At 39.7% G+C, this 19,490-nt stretch overlaps 1 protein-coding gene across 3 annotated transcripts in view; it reads left to right on the top strand.

The window, feature by feature from the left end:
- Positions 1-19,490, top strand: part of LOC106882750 (uncharacterized) — a 176,212-nt gene that overhangs the window by 80,555 nt on the left and 76,167 nt on the right. For all 3 annotated transcript variants that reach the window (XM_089341209.1, XM_014933526.3, XM_014933525.3), the window contains exon 2: positions 17,364-18,170. In XM_089341209.1, the coding sequence (XP_089197335.1) occupies positions 17,402-18,170 (769 nt within the window). In that variant the 5' untranslated portion in view covers positions 17,364-17,401. The remainder of the gene's footprint in view (positions 1-17,363; positions 18,171-19,490) is intronic.

Here is a 19,490-nt window from a genome sequence, read left to right as displayed (position 1 = left end):
CACTTAAGTGGCTTTTGAGTCTTGAGTGCTGGTTGGAATTTGCATTAGAAACAGTGCAAATATATCTCACCTCAAGTTGCACAGTAGTTTGTCTTATCTGGGCACAAAATCTTCATGATCTCGATTGCTTTCATATATATATACATACATACAAATATATATTTATATACATGCATACATACATGTATGTATGTGTGTATATATATATATATATATATATATATATATATATATATATATATATATACATACATATATATATTTATATACATACATGTATGTATGAATGTATGTATGTATGTGTATATATATATATAGATATATACATAGATATATATATGTATGTTTATATATATATAGATATATACATATATATATATATATATATATATATATATACATATCATTTATCTTTTACTTGTTTCAGTCATTGGACTGCAGACATGTTGGGGTATTGCCTTGAAGGGTTTAGTTGAACAAATTGGCCCCTACAACACTTAGTGAACAACACTTCTGTTTGCAACTGATATATATAATACACAACAGGCTTCCATATGTTTTCTCTTTACTAAATTTCACTCACATGTCTTGGGGCCATAGTAGAAGGCATTTGCCCAAGGTGCCACACAGTGGGACTCAACCTTGACCAAAATACTTGCAAAGTGAAGTTTCATTACTATACAACAATGTCTGCTTATTAAAAAAAATTTTTTTTGTTATTTTTGTCCTTTGGAGTTGCAAAATTGAGAATTATCTAAGTCAATATTAATTCTTGTTCTGCCAGAGATCCTTCCTGTTTTGTTTTTTAGCAAGATGGTAAACTGTAATATGTGTGTGATTTCGTTGTTATTTCTAGCAGGTCAAATAACCCCTTTCTTCCACCGTAGAGATTTCTACTGTTATTGCTGTTGTTGTTGGTGTTGTTGCTGATGCGATTAGGTGTCATGTTTACTCACCACAGTGCTCCACACATCCGCACCTACACCTTTAATTACAGAGCCAGTAGGTGTTAGTGTGTCTGTGTGATTTGGAAAGAGCAGAGAGGAGGGGGGGGGGGTTAACAGAAGCTATTGTTGTCCTTGTTTTTATTGGGTTTTTTTTTGTATAATTGTTTTTCTATTCTTACTTCTAGCTGTTTATTTATTTATTCTTTGGTTAGTTGATTGGTTAGGACAAGGAGGAGGAGGAGGAGGTGATGGCTTGTGGGGAGTGAGTAGAGGTGGTTGACTCAATGACACTACTTCTTTGGTGGTGTTGGCAGTGGTGGTGGTGGCGCCGTTGGCGTTGGCAGTGTCGAGGGTGATGAGGTGTCTATTTTTAATGAAGTCACCTCTGGAGTAGACACTATTGTCCTTGTCTGTTGTGTGTTTGTATGTATGTGTGTGTATGTATGTTTGAATACATGTGCACATGAACGTGCATGTGTGTATATATATATATATATATATATATATATATATATATATATATATATATGTATGTATGTATGTATATATATGTATGTGTGTGTGTGTATGCATATGTCTTTTAAAATGACTCTGCATGGCAGGGTGGAGAGTTTATCATCAGGGAGGTGTTTGTGTGTGTCTGTGCCTGTAGGTGTGTGTGTGTGTAAGAGGGATTGGTAAGTATGAATGAATAAGCGTGTGTGTGTATGTATGTATGTATGCATGCATGCATGCATGTATGTATGTATGAATGTATGTACCTGTGTATGCCTGACTGATTGTAAGTAATGAGTATGAAGATGGCGCATGTTTGTGTATGTGTGTCTGTGTGCATGGGCACATGTGTTTGTTTGTGTGTGTAGAACGCAGGTGAGGAAGCTATGAGACAGTTAAAATACTTGTAAAACAACTTAGTTTTTCATTATGTGTCTGTACGTGTGTGTGTGAGAGGGGAGGGGGAGAAGAAAGAGAGAAAGAGAATGAGGTCCTGAAGAAATATATTGGTAGGAGGTGATGTGCAAAGGGGCTGGTAGAAGGATACATATCCATGTGTTCAGGGTATGTAATTGCAGATGAGCTGTTATTTAGACTTCAATCCACATGCCAATTTGTCTTTTTGATTTAATATGTTACATCTTTATATGCAGGCATGGTGTTGCTGCCTAGTTAAGTAATTCGCTTGGTATCCATGAGTTTGCGGGTTTAATATTTGTGCTGTTTGCTTTCTTATGTAGCCTTGTGGTGACCAATGATTTCTCAATAAATTTTGATTCAGAAAAATTATTCAGAAGCCCTTCTGTATGTTAAGCTACATGCACAGACATGGCTTATGAGTATTGGCATGGCTTATAGGTGCTGGCATGGCTACGAACACAGACATAGTTATAAGCACAAGAAGCAATATAGATGTGGTTTATAAGTGCAAGGCATCACTATAAGTACAAGCATGGTTATAGGCATATGCATGGTTATAAACACAGGTATGCTACAGACACAGGCCTTAGTATAGGCACAGACACGACTTGTAGGTGTAGGTATGGATATAGGTGCAAGCTTGGCTGTAAGCACTGGCATGGCTACAAGGATGGTTATACAGGAATGGTTATAGGCACAAAAATGGCTATAGACACAAGCGTGGCTATAGGCTCAAGCATAGCTACAGGTATATGTGGTCTGATCGATAAGTATCCTGACTGTTGACATAGTAACGAAGCTAATGTATGCAGAGTAAAGCTGTCTGGCAAAGATTGAACCTGAACTTGGCTGTGCATCTGGACTAAGTTTTAACATTCTAGCTCGCTTCCACTGTTTACAACAGTGCTTGGAAGGAAGGTGTGTAGCATGTAATCATTGCATTGACCATGACAGAAAGTTGAGCAGAGAATCTGCATCAAATTTTGCCAAAAGCTTGGCGATACCTGCTCAGAGGCCTACACAAAGTTTACAAAAAGTTTTCATCGTTCTCGACACAATCAAGGAGATCTTGTACAACCGAAACCTGAGTGTCTTTTTGGTTAGCTGAAAGCAGTTTTAGCACAAACTTGGCAGACACGCATCTCAGACCCAAAACTTCAGTGATGTTGGATTGAACTGAACCGTAACTAATCTGCACATCCTCTGATAACTCATGGAAGGTGATTCAACGATTTCCTCTGACAACTGCAAGCACATCTGTGATGTTTTTCTTAGTTCTGCTAGTTGTGGGTCACCCTGAACATTTATCAATATCAACATTTTTTCAGCCCTCTTGGAAACGTCTGAACCACTTGTACACTTCTATGCAGCAACATACACTCCTCTCCATACACTTTCTGCAACTTTGCGTAGGCCTCTGAGCAGGTGTCACCATGACAACTTCCTCTGTTACAGTCAATGTGATGATCACATGCTACACACCTTTCTTCCAAGCACTGATGTAAACAATGGAAGTGAGTTAGAACGTTAAAACTCAGTATGCATTCACAATAAAGTCCAAGGAGAATCTTTGCCAAGTGGCTTCACTCTGCATGTTTTAGCTTCGCTACTATAGCAACAGTACGGATACTTATTGATCAGACCACGTAGACATGGCTTATATGTTCAGGAGTGGCTATAGACACAGGTGTGGCTTATGATTACAGGTATGGCTATAGGCATGACTATAGCATGGCTATAGCATTGTTATAGGCACAGGTGTAACTTACAGGTGCAAGCATGGCTATATATACAGATATGGTTATAGACACAGGTGTGACTTCTGGCCACAGGTATGGCTATAGGTGCAGGCATGGCTACAGGCAGTTATAGCTATGGGTGCTGCCTTAGCTATAAGTGTAGGGAAGGCTTATAGGCTCAACAATGGCTACAGGTAGGCCTAGCTCATAGGCATAGGCATTACTATAGGTACAGACATGGCTATAAGCACAGGCATGTCTAAAGGCACTGGTATTTTCAGACTTGCCTTCAAAGTGTTGGAATGGCTGCATGGTAAGAAGTTTGCATCCCAAGAACATGGTTCCAGATTCTGAAATCGTTGAATGGTCAAGAAATTCATTTTGAAATCATGAGATCCCAGATTCAACCCCACTGCAGGGCATCTCAAGCAAGTATCTTTTATTACAACCCTGAGTCGTCCCAAGCCTTTTGAATGGAATCATATAGAAGGCAGCTACAAGAAAGCCTGATAAATAGTTTATACCTGTAATTAAAAGGTCTGATAATGTCACACTGTGTTACACCAATTTTGCTTGAGAATTGCACTAATAGTACACATGTCTGTGAAGTACTCAGCCATGTAAATGCTTATTCAATGAGCAGGTAATTCAGGTGAATTAGAGTCAAAACTGACAGAGTTTTGTTTCTGTCAGTTTTGACTCTAATTCTGGGTTCAAATTTTTACATTCTGGGTTCAAATTTCGCCAAAGTCTACTTTGCCTTGCATCTTTTCAGGATCAATGAAATAAGTACCAGTTGAGTACTGGGGTCGATGTAATCAATTTAATTCCCTCTCCCCAAACTTGCTGGCCTTCTGCCAAAATTTGAATCCATTATGTGCATATATGTGTGTGTGTGTGTGTGTGTGTGTGTGTGCATGTGTGCGCATGAGTGTGTGTGTGTGTGTGTGTACTTAGCCACACAGCCGTGCTTGCATGTATGTTTGTGTATGTGCAACTGCTCCTACATTTCTCTGTGTGTGTGTGTGTGTGTGTGTGTGTGTGTGTGTGTGTGTGTGCATGTGTGTGTGTGTTTGTAGTTGTTATTTTATTGTCTTTTATTTGGTTCTTCTACAGTGGTAACTGTACATCACTGCCATTGTTGGTATTATTCTTGTTGTTGCTGTTATTGTTGTCAACTGTTCTGCTCATTAATTACAGAGGAAGGAGTCAGGAACAGGGTAGCGTGGGAAGGAGGGATTGGAGTGAAACCCTGCAAATTTGGAAGCCATTTGGCTTTTTTTTCTTGTTGTTTCATATTGTTTTGTCTTTTGTTGTTTTTTTTATCTGTCCTTGTATATTTATTTTATTTATTTATTTATTTATTCATTTGTTGTAGGAGGTGAGTTGACTCAATGACATTTTAGTAAAGTCACCTCTCTTGCAGACAGCTGACTGCCTTTGTATCTGTCTGCCTGTCTGTCTGTCCATGTCTTTGTGTGTGTGAGTGTGTGTGTATTGTGAGGTTATGTATCTGTGAAATTTAATTTGTGCTTATAAGTTTATTTCGCTATATATATATATATATATATATATATATATATATATATATATATATATATATATATAGGCACTGGAGTGGTTGTGTGGTAAGTAGCTTGCTTACCAACCACATGGTTCCGGGTTCAGTCCCACTGCGTGGCACCATGGGCAAGTGTCTTCTACTATAGCCTTGGGCCGACCAAAGCCTTGTGAGTGGATTTGGTAGACGGAAACTGAAAGAAGCCTGTGGTATATATATATATATATATATATATATATGTATGTATGTATGTATGTGTGTGTATATGTTTGTGTGTCTGTGTTTGTCCCTCCAGCATCACTTGACAACCGATGCTGTTGTGTTTATGTCCCTGTAACTTAGCGGTTCGGCTAAAGAGACCGGTAGAATAAGTAGTAAACTTCTAAAGAATAAGTCCCGGGGTTGATTTGCTCAACTAAAGGCGGTGCTCCAGCATGGCCGCAGTCAAATGACTGACACAAGTAAAAGAGTAAAAGAGTATATATATATATATATATATATATATATATATATACAGGATGCAGGGAATAAATTGTCATCTAAACTATGCAAAAATGAAAATAATGACATCTCATTTTAACAGATATATTGACCAAAATTACATAAAAATATCTTGAAACACTAAGAAGTAAATTTATTCAATAAAATCACCATTGGCTTCAACCATGGCCTCTAGATGACTCTGGAATCACCTGCAACTCTTCTGGACAGTCTCCTTGTTTAAGTTAGTGAATGCTGCCATAATCCTTGCCTTCAGTTTATCTTTCTCACAGACAGTGCCCAACTGACCCTACTATACTATGTAGTCAACAAAATCAAATAGAAACAACGTGCATGCATGAAATTAAAAATATAAAATGGTGACAGTTTACCCATTGCACTCTAATATATATACATACATAAATTCATTCACACATGCACATATGTATATGTGATAAAAAATAATATATAATATATATATACATTATACATGCACATATATATATGCACATGCACATACATATATACACATGCACACATGGGCACAGGACGTCACCAGCAGTGCAAATAACATGAAATATGTAAACAAATGAGAGAAAAACAAGTGAAATACGTGAATGAGAAAAAATGGAAAACAGAATAAGTAAAAACAGAGAAAAGACCCCTCATCAGTTGTTGGCCGTCCATTCACTCTCCATTTCAAGCCTTCAAAGACAATATGAGTCTTTAAAGACAGTTGCTCCCATGAATTTTAAAATAAAATTTAGGATTTATGGAGGGTCAGAGTTGGGAATAGAAACAGGACAGTAGAGATATACAAGGAAACCAAATGAAAACAAACATGGGGCGGGGTCGTTAGACCAGAACGAGAGGAAAATAGTGAATGCTGAGAGGTGTATATACACACAAACATAAATTCACACACACTTGTATGTACATACAAATGCACACACATGCACACTTGTTGATAAGGATGTCTCTACATGTTAACTCAAACCTGCTAGACACAGTAGCAAAATCTCCTCAAACCATTTGTTAATGTCTTTAAAATGCTAGGAACCATTGAATGTGTAATCCAAGATACACAATGTCATCTTGGCCAGGGCTGACCTGGTGAAGTATGGCTAAACAGCAATAAATGCAATAATGAATAAGGAAATCTCAAAAAAATTTCACAAACCTGTTGACCCATGTTAGCATGAGTATTAAAAAAAAAACCCAGAAAAATAATAAATAATTGCAAAAAGAAAACCATGAACAATAAAAAGAGCAGCAGCAACAGCTATTGTCTGGATTTAAATTCTGAAGTTCAGAACTGTAATTACTGCAACCACAATTACATCACACCCACTACCTTCTACCCTCACATACTCTTTTTTTTTTTTTTTTTTTTTCTCTCACCTTATTATAGAACAAGTTTTACAAGTATTCTAACATACAGTGGTTTTTTTGTTTGCTTTTGTTGTTGTTTTTTTTGTGTTTCAAAGACTCAACCAGTCTCAAAAATCTCTCTCTTTGCCCTCATCAGTGTGGTTAAGAAGTTTGCTTCCCAACCATGGTGCTTCAGGTTCAGTTCCACAGCATGGCACCTTGAGTAAGTGTCATCTACTTTTTGTTGTTGTTGTTGTTGTTGTTGGCACTCTGTCACTTACAACGTCGAGGGTTCCAGTTGATCCGATCAACGGAACAGCCTGCTCGTGAAATTAACATGCAAATGGCTGGGCACTCCACAGACACGTGTACCCTTAACGTAGTTCTCGGGGATATTCAGCGTGACACAGTGTGACAAGGCTGACCCTTTAAATTACAGGCACAACAGAAACAGGAAGTAAGAGCGAGAGAAAGTTGTGGTGAAAGAGTACAGCAGGGTCCGCCACCATCCCCTGCCAGAGCCTCGTGGAGCTTTAGGTGTTTTCGCTCAATAAACACTCACGACGCCCGGTTTAGGAATCGAAACCACGATCCTATGACTGCGAGTCCACTGCCCTAACCACTGGGCCATTGCGCCTCCACATCATCTACTTTAGCCCAAGACAAAAGCTGAAAGAAACCCATTGTATCTGTTCAAAATCTGTTTAGACATTTAAATAGGGTCCACTAAAAGGTTGCAGTATACAATGTATATTTGCCAAATATAGTCCTGTGGTAGCCTGCCCTTAAGCAGGTCCTACACATGTGAACTTTCTCCAGCACTCTCTGTACAACCTGGGAGGGTCCATACCCTCCCCTGCTACTGTTAAGTAGATTACTGAAACTTAGGCTACCATGACTAGATTTGGGATGAATATGAGAGTGGTTTCCCGTTGCCTTCTTCAGTCAGGTGGGATTTGATCTCAGAATTTAGAGAGCTGGAAGATATACTGTAAAGCATATCTGCTGACATGCCAATGATTTCTTTCTCACACTCATGCTAACATGGGTCAGCTGGTTTTTGAAATATTTTTGAGATTTCCTCATGTATTGCTGTTATTGCTGTTGTTGTTTAGCCATAGTCCATCAGGTCAGCCCTGGTCAAGTTGACATCGTATATCTAGGATTACATAATTCAATGCTTCCTACCATTTTAAAGACTCTACCATGTGATTTGATGAAGATTTTGCTGCTGTGTTTAGCAGTTTTAAGTTAACATGTAGAGACTCCCCTATCAACCAGTATGTGTACGTTTCTATGTATGCACATGTGTATGTGTGTTCGTATTCACATACATGTTTGTATGTATATACATATGTACATATGTGTGCATGTATGTGTATGCACATATGTCATTCTGTATATGTATGTATATATATCTGTGTATGGGTGTGGGGGGTCATTGTTTATCTCAGGTTCCTGTTGTCACCTTCCTACCTGCAGAGCAACATGAAATGAAGTGTTTTTCTGAAAAACACAATGCACTCCCCTGTCCAGGAATTGAACCCACGATCAGCAATCATAAGTGCAACACCTAAAGCACTGGGCCATGCACCTTCACCGTCACAATGTAGAATTGCTCAGTTACATATAACCATTTACCTATATATATATCTTTGAACTGAGGGATGAGACTAAGCAGAAGATATTGTTACTAAAATCATCTTGTTGATCAGATAGGTCCATTTCAAAACCTGGGCTCCATAAGAAAATTCATTTAAATTAAATGGGGCCATTTTTGAAAGGCTGCAATATATGGGGTATAGTTGCCCTGCCACATTTAATTATTCACTTACAAACATATTTTAATTACTCTTTTACTCTTTTACTTGTTTCAGTCATTTTGACTGTGGCCATGCTGGAGCACCGCCTTTAGTCAAGCAGATCGACCCCAGGACTTATTCTTTGGAGGCCTAGTACTTATTCTATCAGTCTCTTTTTGCCGAACCGCTAAGTTACGGGGACGTAAACACACCAGCATCGGTTGTCAAGCGATGGTGGGTGGGGACAAACACAGACACACAAACACACACATACATATATATATATATACATATATACGATGGGCTTCTTTCAGTTTCCGTCTACCAAATCCACTCACGAGGCTTTGGTCGGCCCGAGGCTATAGTAGAAGACACTTGCCCAAGGTGCCACGCAGTGGGACTGAACCCCGGACCATGTGGTTGGTAAGCAAGCTACTTACCACACAGCCACTCCTGCGAATGAAACTGAGAAAAAGGTTTTTTTGTTAGTACAATCATCTTGTTGATTAGAGAGACCTTTACAAAAACCTGGGCTCCATGGAAAAATTCCTTTCAGTAAAAGAAGGAATCATTGGCAGTGGAAAGATTGGGACTCACTGTATATCAAGGGTCCATCACTGGGAGCATATTAGTGTAAGGTTTAGCTACTACTTTGATTCAACTACTCACTCTCTTCCTCTCTCATTTTATCCCTCACTCTCTCCACCCCCTCCTCTATCTTACTCTCTTCCAATCTGTTTTTCTTTTACTCCCTGCTTCTGTCTTCACATTTTTCCATGTTCTCCCCTTCCTTCTCCCAATCAATCTTTCTTCCTCCACCACCTCCCCACCTCCTCATATATAGTTTTCAGAATAAAAGAAATTGTAAATGAACCAATGAGGGAGTTTCTGTGTGGTTGGGCCATTCAGCCTGCTAGAAATAGCAACCAGTTACTTTATAATATACATAAAAGGATGGAATTGTCACAGCTGGGATGACTTTAGATGGACGATAGTCTGGCATAGACAGGGGCTGATTTGGAGTGGTCCCTTTTGATATTAACCCACCTGGAACAGACCCGGTTCTATAATAAAATGTTCCTGTTTTAAAATGATGTGAATTAAAGCATCATATTAAAATTTCATGTTAATTTATGTTCCAAACATCATTTTAATAATGACAATGTAATTTTATTAAATTTTTCATTGTTTTTAAAATTAATGAAAATAAAGTTAGTATATTTGAAGAGAAATGTAGTAACTGAATGGTTAAGCAACACCCACAACAACAGCAACAACTGTAAAGTGACTACTGCAATGGAATTTGAACCTGTGCCTCATGGACCTTGAAAGTTTCTTCACTGTCACCCAATGTGCAAGAAATAGCAGCCACGTTTCTCTCATTCTCTCTCAAATTACACTCTCTCATCTTAGAAAAGAACATGCTAGATAATGTGGTTCTGAATTTCTCTACACACATGAAAACGATGGAATGGTCACAATTGGATTGCCTTTAATCATAATTATAAATCTGTTCAGTCAGGGCTGATTGGAGTAGGTAGAAAGGAAGGTAAACAACACCAACAACAATTTCAAATTTTGGCCCAGGGCCAGTAGTTTTTGAGGGGAGGGGGAAAGTCAATTACAACAATTCCAGTATATGTCTGGTACTTATTTTATTGACCCTGGAAGGATGAAAAGCAGAGTCAACCTCAGCAGAATTTGAACTCAGAACATAAAGACAGGGGAAATGTTGTTAAGCATTTTGTCCTGTGTGCTAATGAATCTACCTGCTCACCATCTTCAACAACGCCAATAATCCTTTCTATTTATAAGCACAAGGCCTGGAATTTGTGTAAAGGGAGATAGTTGATTTCATCAACCTCAGTACTTGACTGGTACTTAATCTAACGACCCCAAGAGGCTGAAAGGCAAAGTCAACCTCAGCGGAATTTGAACTCAGAATGTTAAAAGAGACGAAATGCCACTAAGCATTTTGCCCAGTGTGCTAACGATTCTGCCAGCTCACCACCTCAACAACAACAATAACAACAACAATATAGCCTATGATTATCAATTAGGGTGAATATACATTGCCCTTTTTTTCCCTTTCCAATCATTCATTCAGAAATAAGGATACCTCACTTGGGGTGTGTGTGTGAGTGTGTTTGGTTAAGTACTGGTGAACCATGTCCTGTGGCCTATTTAAATCACTTCTGCTCGACCTATTTAAATCACTTCTGCTTGACCTAGTTTTATAAGATGAGCAAGCTATTGTGCGATGGTGAGCGAGGGAAGGGTTAGTAAGGGTGGTGTGATAAGATACTCCAGATGGAGGAAAGGCGGGAGGGGAGGTGGGGAGCGACCTCCCCCACCCCGCAACACACACACAACACACTTTCGATTTGATGTTTTTTCTTGTCATCTAGCTCACCCCTTACCCACCCCGGCTGTCCCTAGCCAGCTGTGATTTGAGGATGCATGTGAGAATCAAAGTAAATCAAAAGCATTGGAGTCTTGACTCTCCTCCGGGGGCGGGGGGGGGGGGGGCAGGATGGTGGATGCGGAGAAGGGGTAGAGAGGGAAGTTTTAAAAATCTTTTAGGTTTATGTATGACTGTATTTACCCAATGGTTCTCTTCTTTATAGTCAAAATGATTGAAATATTATTCGCAGGAGATTTAGCTGCTATTTCTAGCAAGTCATGGACCTTGCAGATCTGTCTTTATTGGTTTGTAATATAATTGGGCAAGAGGGAGAAGTGTAGGGGTGAAGCCATGAATTTTCCATCACTGTGGTAGCAGTGGCAGTGATGGTAGAGCATGATGGAGTTGTGGTAGTAGTAGTATTGGTGGTGGTGATGGTATGGTGGTGGTAATATTGATGATATGGTGGTGGTAGTAGTGACAGTGGTGGTGGCGATGGTGGTGGTGGTGGTGGTGGTGGTGGTGGTGGCCATGATGGTTTTGATATTGGTGGTGGTGGTGGTGTGGAGTGAAGCTGTGAATTTTCGATCATTGCATTAGTGATAGAGTTACATGTGGTGGTGATGGTGGTGGGTGCTGTTGTGATGATGATGGCAGTTTCAAGGATTATGATGATAGTAGTTGATGTTGTTGTTGTTGTTGTTGTTGTTGTTGATGTTGTTTTTGTTGTTGTTGTTGTTGTGGTGGTGGTGGTGGCAGACACGATCATGATGACAATTACAAAATTGGTCTGGTCTTAGACGTAAGCCGACTTCTGTCGCACTATGAATACTAAATGCCGTTATATATCCTGGTCACAGAAGTGTGACATATCAAAGGCTGAGCTAGGAAATCACAAACTCAACACATGCTTCATATATATATATATATATATATATATATATATATATATATATACATCTGTATGTGTTTGTGTATATGTATGTATGTATGTATGTTGTGTGTGAGTACTTGCAAATTTGTAGTTGTACACACACACACATGTATGTTTATATATGTATGCATGTATATGTAGTTATATGTATATGCATATTATGTATATGTATATATATATTCATATACATATTTATGCATATACATCTATGTGTATGCATGTGTGTGTGTATATACATGCATGCACATATATGAATGTATGTATATATGTATAGGTATATATTTGTCTTGTTCCTATATTAGTCTGTTATGTTTGAATTGATTTGGCACTGACATTTCTAAGCCATTTTCATATCAAACTATTGTAATAGCATTTAGGCCACATATTCTACAATCAGTTACAAAAAGTTTTGCAAATATTGCTATAACTGATAAAATCATCAAAGATGGATTTTAAATAATTAAATGGTAATGCCTGGTAGATTTCATGATACTATAATTTTTTTTTCCCCTTTTTACAATAGCTCTCCAGCTCCCCTCAACCTTCTCTTCTAAAATCTAAGTTGTCATATAGCTCCACTCCAGCAAAAAAAAACCTATTCTGTTCTATCATTTTTCTCTCATACTTACCCCATCTCTACTCCTTATTCGCCTAGCATGAATTACCTCTCCCCGCTCAGGGTTCATAGTCTTACAAGTTGCATAGTAATCTCACTAGTGTTGGTGGCATTAAAAAAGGCCCCTGTACATGCTGTAAAGTGTTTGGTGCCCTTTTCTCTTATTCTTTGGAGTTGTGTTGGTCTGGTGCACAAGGGCCATGAGCTTAGTAGTTATCAAGAGGCAGGATTTGTATGGATGAGTTACCTTCTCTTAGTGGAGGTGCAATGGCCCAGTGGTTAGGGTAGCGGACTCACAGTCATAGGATCGCGATTCCGATTCCCAGACCGGGCGTTGTGAGTGTTTATTGAGCGAAAACACCTAAAGCTCCACGAGGCTCCGGCAGGGGATGGTAGCGAACCCTGCTGTACTCTTCCACCGCAACTTTCTCTTACTCTTTCTTCCTGTTTCTGTTGTGCTTGTAATTCAAAGGGTCAGCCTTGTCACACTCTGTGTCATGCTGAATATCCCCGAGAACTACGTTAAGGGTACACGTGTCTGTGGAGTGCTCAGCCACTCGCCCGTTAATTTCACGAGCAGGCTGTTCCGTTGATTGGATCAACTGGAACCCTTGACGTCGTAAGCGATGGAGTGCCAACAATAGCAACCCTCTCTTAGATGAGCAGTTAAAGATCTGAAGGACCTCCTCTATCCTGGACTGTTACAGGGTGGGATTGGAAGTACTCTAAATGATCTTTTTCGAGAGGCTATTCTAATAACCATACTGGTGGTCATTAAGGAGGGACAGAAATTTATAGAAACCATGCCAAAGCAGGCACGGGAGCTTGATGAAGTCCTCAGCCCCATCAGATTCACTCAATCTATCTACCCCATCTCAGCATGGGACATGGACAATATTTTTATATTTAATTAGATTTGTATTTTGCTATTAGAAAAAGCTTCCATTGTTATCCTTTTCATGTTTTATGGCTTGTTATTTAAATTCTATAATCAACTAATGTTTTTTTTTCTATCCAGTATTACTTTGTGTACTGTATTATAAATGAGTTGCCATGGCTCCTTGTTGTGAATGCATGGTCAGCCAATGAGGAAGTGTAGTACTTGAATGACCAATGCAACACAAAACCACAGAACGCACTTCAAAGATCCAACGTTATATAAAAAAAAATTTCAATGTAAACATCAAAGTAGTAAACTTTATGTCTCTGAAACTGTTACAAGTACTTGTGTGTGCATATATGTGTGTGTGTGTGTATGTGTGTGTGTATACATATGCATGTGAACATATAAACACAAACACAAGTATCCATATATATTTACATATATGCATGTTGGTATGTGAATATCTATGTATGTGTATACATACATATTTACATTTTACATGGAGACATTTTCCTCTCTCTCTCTCTCTCTCTACACACACATACATACATACATACATACATACATACATACATATATATATATAAATATATACACACAGACATATACACAACACGCATTCTATACATATGCATATGCGGATCATTTGTTTGTGTGTATGTATGTGTGTGCACATACATGTACAGGGATAGCTGTATATGGATTTATTAAACTTTGACATTTAAAGGTTATATATCTTCCAAACACCCATCTCTCTTTTCAATGGTGTAGTTGTTGTTGATGTTGCTGCTGCTACTGCTCCCGCTGCTAATGTCGTTGTTATCGTTGTTGTGGTTGTCATCTCTGTCCTTGTTGTTGTCACTGTCGGTATTGTCTCTGTTGAAGTTGTAATTGCAGCAACTCTTGTTGTTTTTGTTTTAGCTGTTGTTGTCATTACTGCTGCTGCTGCTGCTGTTGTTGTTGTTGTTGTTGTTGTTGTTGTTAAGGGTTGAATTGTAGACATTTAAAAAACACAACAGAGTGCTTTGACCTTTTTAATTTTCTGTGTGTGCATTTGTGTGTGTGTCCATGCATGCATACATCATACATACATACATAATACATACATACATACATCATTATCGCCATCATCATCGTTTAACGTCCACTTTCCATGCTAGCATGGGTTGGAAGATTTGACTGAGGACTGGTGGAGCCCGAAGGCTACACCAGGCTCCAATCTGATTTGGCAGAGTTTCTACAGCTGGATTCCCTTCCTAATGCCAACCACTCCGAGAGTGTAGAGGGTGCTTTTATGTGCCACCAGCACGAAGGCCAGTCAGACAGTATTGGCAACGGCCACGCTCAAAATGGTGTATTTTATGTGCCACCTGCACAAGAGCCAGTCTAGGGGCACTGGCAATGATCTCACTCGAAAGTCCTTATACATGCTGCGGGCACAAGTGCCAGAAAGGTGACACTGGGCACAGGTGCCATCCCGATTTCGCTTTCGCTTGCCCCAATAAGTCTTCACAAGCTGTGTTTCGTGTCCAATGAAGGAGACGGCGTTGGCATGGGTGCCAGTTGTCGAATTTACATACATACATATATATATCAGCATCATCATCATCATCATTTCCATAACTTAATGTCCAAGTCCCATACTGGCATGGATTGGACAGTTTGAGAGGATCCAGTGCACTCAAGGACTGGATCATGCTCCACTGTTCGTTAGGTGTGCTTTTCTACAGCTGGATGCCGTTCTTGTCACCAAATTCCTTATAACATGTACTGGGGGATTTTGTTCATTCCCACCAGTACCAATGAGATTGCCACATAGCTTGCAAAACTATGAATCCCAAGTGTAGAGGGAGAACTTTGTGCCGGGACACGAAAGGGTAAAGAGGGTTAAAGTATGAGAGAAAAGTTACCAGTGTAGAACAGGTTTCTTGTTGGAGAGGAACTACACGATGACTTACATTTTAGAAGAGAGGGTGGGGTTTGGAGCTTGGAAGTTATATAAGTTGTGATGAGATGTTAGAGTGGGCCTTTAAGGTACAAGATGGGTAGAAATGAGAGGGAAGGAGTGTTGGGAGTGAGTGGTGATGGGGAGAGTAAGGGATGTCTGACAGTGGGTGAGCAGCAAAATAGAAACGATGATGTTTTGTTGTTGTTGTTGAGCCACAAGTCAACCTTGTGATCCGGCAAAACTTGTATGCCACTCATGGCATAACAGGCTTGACCTGGTACATTTTCGATCTCAGATCTGCTGGACCAGGTCTAACTAGAACTATGTGTTCTTCTCTTTAACCTTTAGGTTACTCTGTGAAATGGATTGCTTATGTTTTGAAATAATCATGCATTCTGTCATAGCTTATAAGGTTTAACGATGCAATTGTGTATTCTTAGAATCTGTAGAAACTCTGCCAAATCAGATTGGAGCTTGGTGTAGCCATCTGGTTCACCAGTCCTCAGTCAAATCGTCCAACCCATGCTAGCATGGAAAGCGGACGTTAAATGATGATGATGATAGTTGCAAGAGCCCAGATCCAGCCGATTTGAACATGAAACAGGTAGAATATTTTGGCTGGATGTAGCCAGTTTAAATGCTAAAGAGTTAAGTCACAGAAAGGCAATCAATATGAACATGAAACAGGTAAAATATCTGGGTCTGGATATGGCCATTTTAAATGCTAAAAGGTTAAGAGAATGAGATGCTATGCAAGGAACATTTAGCTGTTATTTCTAGCAGGTTGAACAAGAATGAGTAGGCTTCCTTGTTGGTTTGACTTTTATGCTTTTTTTTATGTTCCTGTCTAATACAGATTGATGTGATGGTATTGATCTTCAATATAACATCTTTACATATGTTACATAAATTCAGATTTCTGTCTACATTAATTGTTATATTTTAATCATTACCATTGTATCAATCATACTATCAGATGTCGTTATGCACCGCTGGTTACAATGCACTTCCTTGGCCATTGTAGCCTTTGAATGATGTCATCCTGTTGGCTAGTTGGGCCGGCCAATATGGAATGCCAGCCTGTCATAAGGTTACTCATTTGCAGCTGAGTGGACTGGAGCAGCATAAAATGAAGTGTTTTGCTCAAGAACACAATTCCCTACCATCTGAGAATTGAAAGCTCGATCTTGTAATTGTGAGTGCAGCATCTTAACCACTAGGTCATGTGCCTTCACATATACTCTTTTTACTCTTTTACTTGTTTCAGTCATTTGACTGCGGCCATGCTGGAGCACCGCCTTTAGTCAAGCAAATCGACTCCAGGACTTGTTCTTTGGAAGCCTAGTACTTATTCTATCGGTCTCTTTTTGCCGAACCGCTAAGTTACGGAGACGTAAACACACCAGCATCGGTTGTCAAGCGATGTTGTGGGGGACGAACACAGACAAACAAACACACACATACACATATATATATACATATATACGACGGGCTTCTTTCAGTTTCTGTCTACCAAATCCACTCACAAGGCTTTGGTTGGCCTGAGGCTATAGTAGAAGACACTTGCCCAAGGTGCCACGCAGTGGGACTGAACCCGGAACCATGTGGTTGGTAAGCAAGCTACTTACCACACAGCCACTCCTGCGCCTATATATTCCTTATATTTGATTATTAATTATTTTGTTGTTGTTGTTGTTGTTCTTTGTTGGCTCTCTTCCTTGTCGTTAACTTTAACTTAATACATTTTCTATATTTTGTTGCAGATTGTGTGTGAACCTCTACTTGTCTCGTGGACCAAAGAATGGTAATACATGTACACAATGTCATCGATGGAGAACAGCTGACCTTTGCCTTACCTCTTCTTGTTGGAGAGGTAGTCTCAGCCGCACCAGGAAAGTCTTCTTCTTCTTCTCCTTCTTCCTTTTCTTCTTCTTCTTCTTCCTCACTCGACGGCCAAGTGCAGGTATGGAACGAAAGCAGCGCATCTGGGAAGACTCTCAGCTGGCTCCTAGTGGAGGGCTGTTTCAAGGCCCTGGTTCATCTCGAACTGGGAAAGAACTTGGTTCACATCAAATTCGGAGCAGAGGAATTTATCCTCACCTTGTTTCTCATCAATCCTCACTTTACTCATTTCGTGCGTCCCGTTTACATCATCTGTGCCGATGACAGTGGCGAGTTCCAAGGACCCTCAGGGGAGAACTGCACTGCTGAAAGTGCACTGCGTCGAATTGCATTTGCTGCACAACTGCTTCAGACATTCACTGCCGAAAAACTGCTGGAGCATGGTTTCCAGCGACAGACATTTCAAATCGAGGCAGATCTGCATACAAACAAACCGATTTGCCACCTGTTTCGAAGCAAGCTGCAAGTTGAGGAGGCCTCACAGATGACAGGCCAACAATTGTGGACATATTTCGCTAAGGAGCTCATGATGTCACCACTGTTTGATCGAAAGGACTTGTGCAAGTGGTATTGTTTCATGAGCTTCACTCGCTACAAACCCCCTCCAGGGAACATTCCTAAAACCTACAGTCAAATCCTTAAATATACCTCAGGGCACACAGCACTAGGTAGGTTGTACAGTTTTGAAATCTTTTGATGTTTTTCATGTTATTATATTTGTTGTTCTTGTTGTTTTACTTGATGATGTTTTCGTTGTTTTGCCTCAGAAATGACATGGTATTGGGTGAACTGCAGGAGTGAAGAGGGAAGAGAGAGAGAGAGAGAGAGAGAAAGAGAGAGACAGGAAGGAAGGAAGGTGCAATGTATAAGGAGGGTGAAACATAGGGTTGACAGGTAGGGAGATAATATGGTGGCAAAGTAGAGGGATAATCACCAGTGAAAATATGGGTGGAGATCAGTATCAAGGGATGATCATTTTTCTGACTACTCATAATATATATAATATATATATAATATAATATAATACATTTTTATACTTATATATCAAGCAGACTTATGACTAAACATGTTCCAGCTATGACCATCCGGTCATATTAATTTTCTATTTTTCAAACAAAGGCTACCCTAGTATTGCATTATCTCAATGTGTCATTTCCCTTCCTCAAGATGGTAGGGTGTTATTTGAGGGTTTGTTAGCTAATATTTCTTGCAGGATGAAAATTGCTATTTATTGTTTTTTTTTTACTATTTTGTCATTGTTGTTGTCATTGAGTAACCTTGGGCCAATCCCAATGAAGCCATCCTACATCATATCAGACACTGACCAACCAACAAAGCACATCAGATCTACCTCTCTACTTATACCCAATCACTTATTACAAGAAGTCCATACTTCACTCTCCTTCAAGCAATGATGAATGGTTTTAGGTTCAAATTGACTATCTGCACATATTATAGTCTCACCACTGTCCAGTTTATTTCTGTACACCTGTGGTCACAACAAAAGCAGGTAAAGTGGACTGAGTCAGAATTTGATGTTTGTTATTCCTCTGCACTTTGTATTGGTGGTGCACATCTCAGCACAGTGTCTGGAGATGGGATGGGGTGGGGCGGAGGCCATTGGGAGTTATTGATATATAAGCATGTGTAAGGACTTTCGAGCGAGATCGTTGCCAGTGCCCCTGGACTGGCTCTTGTGCGGGTGGCACATAAAATACACCATTTTGAGCATAGCCGTTGCCAGTATCGCCTGACTGGCCTTCGTGCCGGTGACACGTAAAAGCACCCACTACACTCTCAGAGTGGTTGGCATTAGGAAGGGCATCCAGCAGTAGAAACTCTGCCAAATCAGATTAGAGCCTGGTGTAGCCTTCGGGTTCCACCAGTCCTCAGTCAAATCGTCCAACCCATGCTAGCATGGAAAGCGGACCTTAAACGATGATGATGATGATGATGATGGGTGCTTGGAAGTGGCATTTTCATGTCAT

Source organism: Octopus bimaculoides, chromosome 24, assembly GCF_046866305.1.
Source record: "Octopus bimaculoides isolate indiv1 chromosome 24, ASM4686630v1, whole genome shotgun sequence".
NCBI lineage: Eukaryota > Metazoa > Mollusca > Cephalopoda > Octopoda > Octopodidae > Octopus > Octopus bimaculoides.
Note: the sequence above shows the minus strand (reverse complement) of the source record. Positions and strands in the feature narration are given on the sequence as shown.